Raw genomic sequence first — 15504 nt, forward strand, 5'->3', positions numbered from 1 at the left:
CCATCAACGGCTCATTAATATTATTTATGTTTTCATTATAATTTTGTTACAAATAGTTTTATTTAGCATTTATTTAAGCTCATGTACTATATTTTATTTTATTATTTTTTTTTTTTTTGTATTTGAATAAACAATACTTGTTTCACAAATATATCCTTTTTGTTTTATTTAGTTTTTATTTACTACTTCGTAATTAATTGCGAACAATTTTCAATACAAATATATACGGCCGTAAGTACAGGCAGGCCGAATCTTGGATTGCATAGAAAGTTCTACGCAATCCAAGATGTAGTCTACGAACACTCAAAAAAAAAATGTGAACCCTATATTTCACTAAAGCTGATTTAATTCTATTTTAGTTCATGAAATTATTACGTTCTAAGAAAGTTTCCATGACTTTAATAATTTTTTGCGGACGTAAGTTAACATAACTACACCCAGAGAAGGAATATGATCACCTCAAACATGTTTTAAGAGCAAAATGTTATTTTTGGGTGGTGACCATGTAACATGGTTTTCGCAACCATGTTATTTTCTCGGAAATCATGTATCTGATTTCGGCAAGCAGGTTATATTTGACGAGAAAATAACATTTTAGTGACAAACATGTTACATGGTCACCATACAAAAATAACATTTTGCTCTTGAAACATGTTTGAGGTGATCATATTCCTTCTCTGGGTGTAAAACAGACGAAAAAATTATACACAAATGAAGTATAAAGATAAACTAAATTCGTGTCTCCGATAAAATAGTTCAGAACTCCTTAATATTTGTAAATTTTACCAATAATGCGACCACCATGAACTTCGTATGGCACTAAAGCCATTTTTGCAATTTTGAACTCCAATTTTTCCTTCAAAATACGATTTTTTTTATTTAATAAGTAAAAAAATAATTTTGACTAGAAAAGTTTCTTGTATTTGTCGAAAATTATTTACTTATTTTTTGTGAAATCGGCGTAACATCTGCGTTTCTAAAAAATACAGTTTAGTTAAAATTTTCTAAAATTAATCAAATTTTTCTAAAATTAACTAAAATTGTCTTTCCTAGTGGGTTCACTGTTTTTTCAGTGTAGGTCAGATTATACGTATATAAGCCAATTCAGTTCATGATCGGTTCTTCGGTAATTAGAGAGCCCAATTTCACCCGGATTGGATGAAATTTGTTCCTTCATGAGACCCAGAATTGAAATTTGGGGGTGAATTTTTAGGAGGGGCTATATATAATTATGAACCGATATGGACAAATTTTTGCATGGTAAGGAGAAAGCATATAATGACATCACGTACCAAATTTTGACCGGATCGAATGAATTTTGCATTTCCAAGAGTCTCATAAAGTAAAATCTGGGGATCAGTTTATATGGGGGCTATATATAATTATGGACTAATATTGTGCAATTTTTGTATGGTGATTAGAGAACACAACAACCACCAAGTATCGAATTTCAACCGGATCGGATGAAATGTGCTTCTCCAAGTGCATCCGTAAGCAAAATCTGGCGATCGTTTTATATGGGGGCTATATATAAATATGGGCCGACATGGACAGATTTTTCCACTGACACCACCCATTAAATTTCAAACGCATCGGATGAAATTTGCCTCTCCAAGAGGATCCGTAAGCAAAATCTGGGGATCGTTTTATATGGGGGCTCTATATAATTATGAACCGATATGGACAAATTTTTCCATAGGAGTTAGAGGGCATATACTAACACCGCATACCAAATTTCAACTGGATCGGAAGAAATTTTTCCCCTCCAATAGTCTCGGCATGCCAAATCTGGGGTTCGGTTTATATGGGGCCTTAAGGTGGCCCATTTGCAACGCCATCCCAACTACATCAATAACTACTTGTGCCAAGTTTCAAGTCCATAGCTTATTTCGTTCGGATTTTAACAGACGGACGGACATCGCTATATCGACTCAGAATTTCACCACGAGCCAAAAAATTGTATACACCACCCATTAAATTTCAAACGCATCGGATGAAATTTGCCTCTCCAAGATGATCCGTAAGCAAAATCTGGGGATCGTTTTATATGGGGGCTCTATATAATTATGAACCGATATGGACAAATTTTTCTATAGGAGTTAGAGGGCATATACTAACACCACATACCAAATTTCAACTGGATCGGAAGAAATTTTTCCCCTCCAATAGTCTCGGCATGCCAAATCTGGGGTTCGGTTTATATGGGGCCTTAAGGTGGCCCATTTGCAATGCCATCCCAACTACATCAATAACTACTTGTGCCAAGTTTCAAGTCCATAGCTTATTTCGTTCGGATTTTAACAGACGGACGGACATCGCTATATCGACTCAGAATTTCACCACGAGCCAGAATATATATACTTTATGTGGTCTGAAGGGAGCCACAGTGGTGCAATGGTTAGTATGCCCGCCTTGCATACACAAGGTCGTGGGTTCGATTCCTGCTTCGACCGAACACCAAAAAGTTTTTCAGCGGTGGATTATCCCACCTCAGTAATGCTGGTGACATTTCTGAGGGTTTCAAAACTTCTCTAAGTGGTTTCACTGCAATGTGGAACGCCGTTCGGACTCGGCTATAAAAAGGAGGTCCCTTGTCATTGAGCTTAACATGGAATCGGGAAGCACTCAGTGATAAGAGAGAAGTTCACCAATGTGGTATCACAATGGACTGAATAGTCTAAGTGAGCCTGATACATCGGGCTGCCACCTAACCTAACCTATGTGGTCTGAAACTAATATTTTGATGTATTACAAACGGAATGACAAACCTAGTATACCCCCATGCTATGGTGGAGGGTAAAAACAAATATTAAAATGCAGTGAAATCTCTCAAACTTGGACACTCTCAAGAGTGAAAAGTTTTGGTTAGACGCTTATTAAAATGAAATTTCTCACCTTCCTTATCGAGACATGGGTCGATAGAGCCCATCTTTGAACTTGATCTGTCTGCAGACAAATGACTCTTCAGCTTCCTTTAGTTTAAAGAAGCCTCATCTTTGGCTCGGAATCAATACCAACATCCATAAGGGAAAGTCAAAATCTTCCCTTAAGTCAACTCCTCTAAGCGTTAGCCTTCTCTTGTTAATTTTCTTGATTTCAATTTATCTTATTTAATATTATTTATATTTGTCCAATTTAATTTATTATTAATATGATTAATTTTAGTTCAGTTCTACTTTTCTTTCATTTCACCCATATGTGCTTGCTCTCATCCTTCCACAATAAACTTTCCGTATCTGTGAGCAGGTACATATCCATTAAAAACATATTCATCTTTCCATTAATATTTTGATTGGAATTGTTATAAATACAAATACGACAACAATTGGAAATAATGAAATTTTCAAAATTTTCCCCCTTATCATATTACATTTTTGATCTTTGTTTGCCAAAAAGAAACATTATTATCTTACTCTTAGCTAATCCGCAGTAAAATTTTATTAGCAAATACCTTATATTTTGCCTTCCTTGATAATCCTTTTTGGTTTTTCTGTTATGAAAAAAAAAATTTAGGAAAATAAAGAGTTTTAAAATGAGCTTTATTTTTAATTATTAAACATTCATCATGCGATTAATGTCACACTTGTTTTTGGCTTTTTCCTTCATTTCCAGGGTCTTACCTTCTTCCTGACATACTCAATATTTTCGGCGGTATTGGGTATGTTACAATTCGGTTATAATACCGGTGTGATAAATGCGCCCGAAAAGAACATAGAAAATTTTATGAAAGATGTGTACAAAGATCGCTATGGCGAGGATATCAGTGAGGAGTTCATACAACAGCTATACTCAGTGGCGGTTTCAATATTTGCCATAGGAGGTATGCTGGGTGGTTTCAGTGGCGGTTGGATGGCGAATCGCTTTGGAAGGTAACTATATATAGTTTTAATTTGTCTTTCAGCACACAAAAAAACACAATATAATTCACTATGATCGCGAATAACTTACACAGAAAAAAATATACCTCGTAAAATTTTCATAAAATTATTCAAAATTTTCTTTACGTATTTTGTATTTGATAACCAAGGAGGGCATCAACGACCAAATTTTGGAGAATTTTATAAACAATATCGATTTGAAAACATTTACTAAAAAACATACCTAGACCTCAATGGTCGATAAAATAAATTCTAAAATTGACAAAAATATCGTATGCATTTTATCAATTTTACTCAAATTTTCCACATATTAGTGCAAATAAATTTGTAGCATTCATACTAACCCCAGCTTGTAAAATCAAGTTGTACGGCCTATAATAGAGACCAGAGTTGACCAACTTTCAACGAGTCAGCCCGTAGACCCACTAGAAACCAAAAACAACTTAGGTTTCACGCAACGAGATAAATTATGTTGATACGTTAATCCATTAAAAAGGTGCGGAATTATTAAAAAAAAAAAACAAACAATTTGGAACCACTGTGCACCGCAAGATATAGGTATACTTACGATTTCATTACTGAGACCCCATCAATTATGTATATTTTTGCTCATGTTCAAATTATTTCTATATCAACATTTTATTTCTATAGATTATTTTATCAAAATTTTATTTCTATAGAAAATTTTGTTACAATTTTATTTCGATGTGTTCAGAATTTTATTTCTTTAAAAACTTTTGTCAAAATATTATTTCTATAGAAAATTTTCCCAAAATTTTATTTCTAATGCAAATTTTTCAAAATTTTATTTCTATAGAAAATTTTCTCAAAATTTAATTATCAAAATTTTATTTCTATTGAAAATTTTGTCAAAATTTTATTTCTATAGAATTTTTTGTCAAAATTTTTTTTATATTAACATTTTTGTTAAAATTTTATTTCTATAGAAAATTTTGTTAAAATTTTATTTCTTTAGAAAATTTTCTCAAAATTCTATTTCTAAAGCAAATTTTTCAAAATTTTATTTGTAAATTTTATTCCTATAGAAAATTTTGTCAGAATTTTATTTCTAAAGAAAATTTTTTCAAAATTTTATTTCTATAGAAAATTTTCTCAAAATTTTATTTCTAAAGAAAATTTTCTCAAAATTTTATTTCTATAGAAAATTTTCTCAAAATTTTATTTCTATAGAAAATTTTCTCAAAATTCTAGTTCTAAAGCAAATTTTTCAAAATTTTATTTCTATAGAAAATTTTGTCATAATTTTATTTCTATTGAAAATCTTGTCGAAATTTTATTTCTATGGAAAATTTTGTCTAAATTTTATTTCTTTAGAAAATTTTGTCCAAATTTTATTTCTGTAGAAAATTTTGTCAAATGTTATATTTCCATGAAAAAATTTTGTCAAATTGTTATTCCTATAGAAAATTTTGTCAAAATTGTATTTGTATAGAAAATTTTGTCAAAATTTTATTTCTATAGAATATTTTGTCAAAATTTTATTTCTATAGAAAATTTTGTAAAAAATTTATTTCTAAAGAAGATTTTCCCAAAATTTTATTTCTAAAGCAAATTTTTCAAAATTTTATTTCTATAGACAATTTTATCAAAATTTTATTCTAAAGAAAATTTTCTCAAAATTTTATTTCTAAAGAAAATTTTCTCAAACTTTTATTTCTATAGAAAATTTTGTTGAAATTTTTGTTCTATAGAAAATTTTTCCAAAATTTTATTTCTAAAGAAAATTTTCTCAAAATTTTATTTCTATCGAAAATTTTCTCAAAATTTTATTTCTATAGAAAATTTTCTCAAAATTCTATTTCTATAGAAAATTTTCTCAAAATTCTATTTCTAAAACAAATTTTTCAAAATTTTATTTCTAAATTTTATTCCTATAGAAAATTGTGTCATAATTTTATTTCTATTGAAAATCTTGTCGAAATTTTATTTCTATGGAAAATTTTGTCTAGATTTTATTTCTATAGAAAATTTTGTCCAAATTTTATTTCTGTAGAAAATTTTGTCAAAATTTTATTTCTTTTAAAAATTTTGTTTTTCTTTATTTCTTTATAAAATTTTATTTATGTTGCATACTTTTGGAGATGTCCTGGATAAACGAGTACTCTGTTTTTTTTTTAGTCCTCCACGGCTTAGGGTATCCAGTGGTAAAAGAAAACAGCCCTATAGAAAATTTTCTCAAAATTTTATTTCTATAGAAAATTTTCTCAAAATTTTATTTTTATAGAAAATTTTCCCAAAATTTTATTTCTATAAAAATTTTTATCAACATTTTATTTCCATAGAAAATTTGGTCAAAATTTTATTGCTATAGAAAATTTTGCAAGTTTCTCACTGAACACCATAATTTAACTTTGTGCTGGGTACATGGGAACTTTGTATTGGAAAATTAAGTAGTAGATGTGGTGGCCAATTAGGGTGTCCGTGGAACGAATAAGGGCCTTGAGGACATTTTTGCTCCACAGTCTTCATATCTTTACAGGATTCATGTCAATTAGGATGAACTATTGCGAAGACTTTGGGACTCTTCAGAAGGTTGCGAACAAACCAAGTTAATATGGGACGAAAAGAACCATAGAAACTATGAAATTCTGATTGTGATGAACGGAACCAGTTATAATGACATTTAAATTACGGCCTTTCATTGGCACTATAACTGTACATTACACACTTGGAAAACATATGGTATGAATGAAGGCCTTGAAGATGATGATATCTGCACCACTTCCTATACCAGTGTCCAGCATTGTCCTTTCGAAGAAAAACGATACTGGGCTCCTATTTCTTTCAGGCCCTCACCGATCTGCGGGAGTATAGCTTAAGCAACAGGGCATCTAGCTGGATGTTTTAAGCTATTTTAAGGAAGATGGACAAAGGAAAGTTCTCGAGCGACTTATAAGGAGACCACCACAGGAGGAAAAAGTTGAGAAAATTACCCATAATGGTCTAAGTGGACATCAATTCATTTCAAGAATTTGATGTCATCCTCTACAACCTAACCTAACCTAAGTAATCGTTGTAATAACGAATTTATACGTTTGTTCAATATCAACGAACAACATTGTTAATAGTACGGGCATTTTTCACTTAGCGTAAAATATCTTCAATAAATATTGAAAAGAAAAAAAATTATCAAACATTCAGAAGCCAAACATAGTACTCTGCACACCCAGAGAAGGAATATGATCACCTCCTAGAACTAAATGTTATTTCTGGATGGTGAAAATGTAAGATGTTTGCCGCAACCATATTATTTTCTCGGACAATATGTATCAGATTTCGACAACCATTTTATGTTTGGCGAGAAATAATAATTCTCCCTATCGGGATCATATTCCTTTTCTATTTACGTACAATATATGTATCGTATATATCGTGACTTATATGTCTCTTTCAATTATTTTGTTTTTTCTTTACAGAAAGGGTGGTTTATTATTAAATAATGTATTGGGTATAACCGGTGGCTGTTTAATGGGTTTTACCAAAGTTAGTCATTCCTATGAAATGTTATTCCTTGGCCGTTTTATAATTGGTGTTAATTGCGGTAAGTCAATGCAAAGTAATCGTTGCTATCTATTAAAATACAAAAATTTAATTTGTTTCAACTTTTATTGTAAATTTTCAGGTCTCAACACATCATTAGTGCCAATGTACATTTCCGAAATTGCCCCTCTAAATTTAAGAGGTGGCCTAGGTACTGTTAATCAATTGGCTGTGACTGTAGGTTTACTATTATCCCAAGTATTGGGTATAGAACAAATTTTAGGAACCAATGACGGCTGGCCCATTCTCTTGGGTTTGGCTGTATGTCCTGCAGTTTTACAATTACTCTTACTGCCGGTATGTCCAGAATCTCCTAGATATCTGTTAATTACCAAACAATGGGAAGAAGAAGCTAGAAAAGGTATCCAAATGCAAATACACACACACATTTTTGATTTGATCCCTAAGTTTTAATCTCAAAATATTCTCTGTTTCATTTCATTTCATTTTGGTTTTGTTATCCTTTAATCAGCACTCAGACGTTTACGTGCCTCAAGTACCGTCGATGAAGACATCGAAGAAATGCGTGCCGAAGAGCGTGCACAACAATCCGAAAGTCATATATCCACAATGGAACTGATATGTTCGCCCACTCTCAGAGCCCCTCTGATCATTGGCATTGTAATGCAGCTGTCGCAGCAATTCAGTGGTATCAATGCTGTTTTCTATTACTCAACATCACTGTTCGTTAGTTCGGGGCTATCGGAAGAAAGCGCCAAATTTGCAACAATAGGCATTGGTGCTATCATGGTGAGTAATGGAGAACGCATTATCGCGACATTTTTGCAAGTAGACGCCATCGTAGAGCGTCCGAAAAGAAAATCCCTGATTGTAATTAAACGACAAAAGAGGAGAACGGTATACTCTTCTTCTTAAAAAAAATATACAAACCTATCGAATATGGCAACGTTATCAAAATGAATCGTATAAAGATTCCAAAATTTCATTGTGTATACATGTCTTTGTTAAAAAAATGCTCATGCTGAAATGGATTTGATGTCGCAAAACAAATACGCATACTGCTGCCACAAAATGGATATCTGGATCTGTGTCAACTAAGCCCAAACGAAAGGCTTTCACGTCTTCAATAAGTTCTTGATATATGACAGTGAAACCTCTCAAACGTGAACACCCACGGTCGCCTAACTTTTGTCCATATTTGGGAAGTGTCCAATTATGAGGGGTTAATTTTAAATTTTATTTTTTTTTTCTGATTCAATCACGAAATTATTTGATGCAATCAATTTTTTTTTGTAATTGAAATGTCTTCAACCACAAAAATGATAATATCAATTAAAACATTAATTGAAGGCCAATTAAAAAATTAATTGATACAATTAGTTTTTGTGATTGATGTTTCTTTCAATTAAAAAAATTGTTGAATCAATTAAATTTTTAATTGAATATTTTTTAAAACTCAATTAAAATTTTAATTGGAAAAATTTTCGTGAATTTTTTTTCTTTGTTCTGAAAGGTGTCCGATTTTCAGAGTGTTCAAGTTTGAGAGGTTTCACTGTATATACGCATATGTTTTTTCTCGTTTTATTTATCCGCGTTTATATTTCAGAAGTGATATTGAAAATTTCCATAGAGGTTTTTGTATAAAGAAAAGAAAAAATGTGTTAAATTTGGCTGAGACGAAATCCATATATCCTCCTTTATGAATAGAGCCCATTGGCCGTAGAATTTTTTTTTTACTACTAAAGGGTTTCCAATCAGAAATATTAAATTGGTATTCAGCGAAATTTGAGTTAAATGATCTTATTACGAATACAGAGAACGAATATAATCACCTCAAAAATGTTTTAAAATTATTTTTTGATTTTTTGATGGGGAAATGTTGTTTTTTCGGTAAATCTAAAATGCAAAAACTGCATGCCCGGTTCCAATGGTTTTGGTATTGATTCCGGAGAAAGCGGAGAATTGAAGTAATGAATTTAAGACAAAATTCTCTTTTAAATTTAAGTTTTGCATACTTGGTTCTAGGAAACAAAAAATTTACTTTATTCGTTTTTTCTGCCTTTTTCTTAATGTTCGGATCCGAGTCCTTTAAAATCCTTTTAACGATAACTTAAATTTCTTAATTAGGACTCGACTACAAGTAGAAATTATAAAATGTTTCAAGTAAAAAGTCTTTAAAATAAAGTGTTGAAAAAATATCCTATTTTTACACGATTTTTATACCCTGCGCCACACTGGGGAACAGGGTATTATAAGTTAGTGCATATGTTTGTAACACCCAGAAGGAAACGAGATAGACACATGGTGTCTTTGGCAATAATGCTCAGGGTGGGTCCCTGAGTCGATATAACCATGTCCGTCTGTCCGTCCGTCAGAAGGAAACGAGATAGACACATGGTGTCTTTGGCAATAATGCTCAGGGTGGGTCCCTGAGTCGATATAACCATGTCCGTCTGTCCGTCCGTCAGAAGGAAACGAGATAGACACATGGTGTCTTTGGCAATAATGCTCAGGGTGGGTCCCTGAGTCGATATAACCATGTCCGTCTGTCCGTCCGTCCGTCTGTCTGTCTGTGAACACATTTTTGTGATCAAAGTCTAGGACGCAGTTTCAGTCCAATCGCCTTCAAATTTGGCACATGTTCCTAATTTGGGTCAGAATAGAACCCCATTGATTTTGGAAGAAATCGGTTCAGATTTAGATATAGCTCCCATATATATCTTTCGCCCGATATGCACTAATATGGACCCAGCAGCCAGATTTTTGGCCGAATTTGGTTGAAAATTTGCACTAGGAGTACAATTAGTAGTGCAGTTAAGTGTGCCAAATTTTATTGAAATCGGTTCAGATTTAGATATAGGTCCCATATATATCTTTCGCCCGATATGGACTAATATGGTTCTAATAGCCAGAGTTTTGGCCCAATTTGGTTGAAATTTTGCACAAGGAGTAGATTTAGCATTGTAGTTATGCTTGCCAAATTTGATTGAAATCGGTTCAGATTTATATATAGCTCCCATATGTAGCTTTCGCCCGTTTTACACTCATATGACCACAGAGGCCCATTTTTTACTCCGATTTAGTTGAAATTTTGCACAGGAAGTAGAATTAGCATTGTAGCTATGCGTGTCCAATTTGGTTGAAATCGGTTTAGATTTAGATATAGCTCCCATATATAAGTTTTTCTGATGTCGACAAAAATGGTTAAAATACCAACATTTTCCTTGTAAAATCACCACTGCTTAGTCGAAAAGTTGTAAAATGACTCTAATTTTCCTAAACTTCTACTACATATATATCGAGCGATAAGTCATAAATAAACTTTTGCGAAGTTTCCTTAAAATTGCTTCATATTTAAATGTTTCCCATATTTTTTCTAACATTGTGCTCCACCCTAGTGCATTAGCCGACTTAAATTTTTAGTCTATAGATTTTGTAGAAGTCTATCAAATTCTGTCCAGATCGAGTGATATTTAACATAAATGTATGTATTTGGGACAAACCTTTATATATAGCCCCCAACACATTTGACGGATGTGATATGGTCTCGAAAATTTAGATCTACAAAGTGGTGCAGGGTATAATATAGTCGGCCCCGCCCGACTTTAGACTTTCCTTACTTGTTTGCTTTGTAGTAGAGGTGTGTACGTGACACGAAATCGTGATTAACAAACCAAAAGTCATAAAATTATTCGTGAGTCACGCTCATGTCAACGGCATGAGTGTGCGTGAGTCACGAAAACAATTTCTTCGTGAGTGTGCGTGAGTAACGAATTACGCTCACCAAAATTATCCCGCTCTCCAACATAAAACGCTTAAACGTTAAATTCATTTGCAATTTTAGTGACACCTAGGATGTTAAGAATTTAATAACGCTCTCGATTTTAATCGTGCTCATAATTTCAGACACGTCCCTCCGGTAAATTACTCATAAAATTATATTCGTGCGTGAGTGTGAGTGAGTAAATCTTTTCTTTTCTTTTCGTGAGTGTGAGTGAGCAAGATTTTTCCAAAGATGCTAAATCCCGATAATAAATGTTGACCTATGTTATATTGAAAGAGTTTTTATCTTAACCCTTTGGGAGCCACCGTGGTGCAATGGTTAGCATGCCCGCCTTGCATTCACAAGGTCGTGGGTTCGATTCCTGCTTCGACCGAACACCAAAAAGTTTTTCAGCGGTGGATTATCCCACCTCAGTAATGCTGATGACATTTCTGAGGGTTTCAAAACATCTCTAAGTGGTTTCACTGCAATGTGGAACGCCGTTCGGACTCGCCTATATAAAGGAGGTCCCTTGTCATTGAGCTTAACATGGAATCGGGCAGCACTCAGTGATAAAAGAGAAGTTCACCAATGTGGTATCACAATGGACTGTATAGTCTAAGTGAGCCTGATACATTGGGCCGCCACCTAACCTAACCTAATCTTAACCCTTTCTGTTTTTAAGACGAGAATAAAGGAATTTTTAAAAACCAAAATTGATGAGCTCCTAATATAATTGTAGTTCTATCCTTGAGGTTTTTTGTTTTTATACACTCCACCCTAGGATGGGGGTATACTAACTTTGTCATTCCGTTTGTAACACATCGAAATATTGCTCTAAGACCCCATAAAGTATATATATTCTGGGTCGTGGTGAAATTCTGAGTCGATCTGAGCATGTCCGTCCGTCCGTCCGTCCGTCTGTTGAAATCACGCTAACTTCCGAACGAAACAAGCTATCGACTTGAAACTTGGCACAAGTAGTTGCTATTGATGTAGGTCGGATGGTATTGCAAATGGGCCATATCGGTCCACTTTTACGTATAGCCCCCATATAAACGGACCCTCAAATTTGGCTTGCGATTGCTCTAAGAGAAGCAAATTTCATCCGATTCGGCTGAAATTTGGTACATGGTGTTAGTATATGGTCTCTAACAACCCTGCAAAAATTGGTCCACATCGGCCCATAATTATATATAGCCCCCATATAAACTGATCCCCCGATTTGGCTTGCGGGGCCTCTAAGAGAAGCAAATTTTATCCGATTCGGCTGAAATTTGGTACATGGTGTTAGTATATGGTCTCTAACAACCATGCAAAAATTGGTCCACATCGGCCCATAATTATATATAGCCCCCATATAAACTGATCCCCAGATTTGACCGCCGGAACCTCTTAGAGGAGCAAAAGTCATCCGATCCGATTGAAAATTGGAACGTGGTGTTAGTAAGAATTGGTCCATATCGGTCCATAATTATATATAGCCCCCCCATATAAATCGATCCCCATATTTGTCCTCCGGAGCCTCTTGGAGGAGCAAAATTCATCCGATCCGGTTGAAATTTGGAACATGGTGCTAGAATGTGGTCTCTAACAAACACGCAAGTATTGGTCCATATCGGTCCATAATTATATATAGCCCCCATATAAATCGATCCCCAGATTTGATCTCCGGAGCCTCTTGGAGGAGCAAAATTCATCCGATCCGCTTGAAATTTGCAACGTGGTGTTAGTATAAGGCCGCTAATAACCATGCCAAAATTGGTCCATATCGGTCTATAGTTATATATAGCCGATCCCCAATCACACAAAAATTGGTCCATATCGGTCCATAATCATGGTTGCCACTCGAGCCAAAAATAATCTACCAAAATTTTATTTTTATAGAAAACTTTGTCGAAATGTTATTTCTACACCCTCAAAAAAAATCGCTTCTTTAACATAGGTTCCAAACATATTTTGCAGGAAGCACATATATTATTGCATACTGCCGAAACATTAATATGTTTGTTTTATGTGAACATATTATATGTTTGGAAGCATTTTGAGCCAAAAATATTATATGCTTGGAAGAATTTTTCCCAAACACGATTGTGCTCATTCCCTAACATACTCGTAATTTTCACTTCCACGAAATTTTTTAGTTATTGGCACCTTTTTCTGTAATACAAATAATGTTGAAGAAATTATTCACTTTTATAAATTTTTTAAATTTTACCTTTCGCCTGCACGGAGAATCGAACCGAGGACCATACAGTTTGTAAGCCAACACACTATCCACTGGGCTACGTAGCTGTTATAGTCACCAGTAGATAATTATCGTTTTAAGTTACATTTATATAGCATAGTTTGCAGCGCCCACGAGTCCATGCAAACATAACATTATTTAACAGAAACATACATTTGTTTGCCACGTGGAGCAGTGGTTAGCATGTCTGCCTTGCATGCAAAGGGTCGTGGGTTCAATCCCTGCTCCGACCGAACATTTTTTTTGTTTTTTTGTTTTTTTTTTTTAATTTACACATTTATATTTATACTATATTATTTTTTTTTAAATGAAACTTCGAAATATGCGTTATTAAAGATTTATAGTCAGTAACAGTGCTTGATATAAACGAAATTGACTGATTTTTGCTTAAAATATTATTTTTTATTGCAAAAATAACAATTTTTTAATAAAAAACTGTTTATGTACAAAACTTTAAAATTTGGAAGGAATTCAAAAACTAACAAAAGAACGTGGAGTCGAGTATAAACATACATACATAATTTTATAATATAAACATAAATTTATTTAGGAGTGAACAGTTTTTTACTAGCATTTAACACCATCGCTCTAAAATTCCTTTTATTTTTCTTTAATAATTCATTTTAAAGAAAATAAACTTTTTAAATTGTTTTAGCTGCAAAGCTCGAACTTAATGCCCGCTTTTATATTTGATGGTGTCCGTCAACTCCTCGTGGACTACTTTTTAATAAAGAGGAACTAAAGTTTGTTTTTTTTACATTTTACTGTGTAATTTTTCACTATTTCCTCCTTATTTCATTTTACTGTCACTAAAGGGCACTATACTCTAAAAAGAGTATAGTGCCCTTTCGTTATTTTTATGAAGACCCCTGATTTCTTTTAACGAACCAAGAAAAAAATTGTGCCCATAATGCCAAAATGATAAACAAAACACATGTCCACACATACATAAAATGCTGCTCTCAAGGCGAAAACATAAGCTGTTTGTTTTTCAAATGTCTATTCTCTTGGTTCAGAATGTATATTCTCTTTATTCAAATTAAATAATATTTAGACTTAAACATATCAAATTTTTGGCCTTATCATAAAACAGTTTTCCGAAACAACATACAAGCGGTTTCACAGAAATTGTTCTCTTTTGACTCTTTTGCTGTGTTATATTGATATCTTTCGTCAACTCTCCCGGTTTCCATCTCTATTTCTTTCTCTTTACTCTCTCTGTCACTTTGAATAAAATATCACAACATATGTATGTTTAGTCGAAATTTGTAAATTTATATATGTTTGTATTCACACATATGATTTTTATGAAACATTCATACCCCAAACATAATATATTCTAACATATTAACATAGATGTCCCAAACATTTAGTGTTAGTTTAGGAACATTACATGTTTGCACTTAAATATATTGTGGTTTAAAATCGTGCCCGAAACACATTTTGTTTAAATCGGAACATATGAAAAACATATTTTTCTAACAGTGTATAGAAAATTTTGTCAAATTTTTATTTCTATAGAAAATTTTGTCAAAATTTTATTTCTATAGAAAATTTTGTCCAAATTTTATTTCTATAGAAAATTTTGTCAAAATTTTATTTCTATAGAAAATTTTGTCCAAATTTTATTTTATTTCTATAGAAACTTTAAACTTAATTATATACGTATTTAATCGGCCTTTGCTTTTTAAAAAAGAATTATAATCACATTTACAATAATCTTATTATTATATAATTCTTGATTAATGTGTATACTTGTCGCATTTGAAATCGCAATCAATTTTATTGTCATTTATATAAACTTGTAAAATAAATATAATTAATTTTGTTATATGCATTGAAACCTATTATATAGTTCCTATTATTTTTTTTTATATGTAATAACTTAAAATATATTGTTAATCGACTTAAACCTTAGTGCTGTCATATATAAGATTTAAATCTTGTTGTACTAAGGATCACCAAAAATACGAATAAATAAAATAAATAAATAAAATAAATAAAATAAAAATAAATAATACAACATACCATCCGACCTACCTAATAAAACAACGGAAACTATAAAAAAATAAAACAATTTTTTTAAAGTCGAG

General features: G+C 32.5%; 1 protein-coding gene across 1 annotated transcript in view; it reads left to right on the top strand.

Moving 5' to 3' along the window:
* The window catches only part of Glut1 (Glucose transporter 1), a 235356-nt gene that overhangs the window by 150228 nt on the left and 69624 nt on the right, over positions 1-15504 (top strand). The window contains exons 9-12 of the mRNA XM_075306958.1: positions 3613-3869; positions 7316-7440; positions 7522-7800; positions 7912-8189. Of these exons, the coding sequence (XP_075163073.1) occupies positions 3613-3869; positions 7316-7440; positions 7522-7800; positions 7912-8189 (939 nt within the window). The remainder of the gene's footprint in view (positions 1-3612; positions 3870-7315; positions 7441-7521; positions 7801-7911; positions 8190-15504) is intronic.

The sequence above is a fragment of the Haematobia irritans genome, chromosome 4, assembly GCF_050003625.1.
Source record: "Haematobia irritans isolate KBUSLIRL chromosome 4, ASM5000362v1, whole genome shotgun sequence".
Taxonomy (NCBI): domain Eukaryota; kingdom Metazoa; phylum Arthropoda; class Insecta; order Diptera; family Muscidae; genus Haematobia; species Haematobia irritans.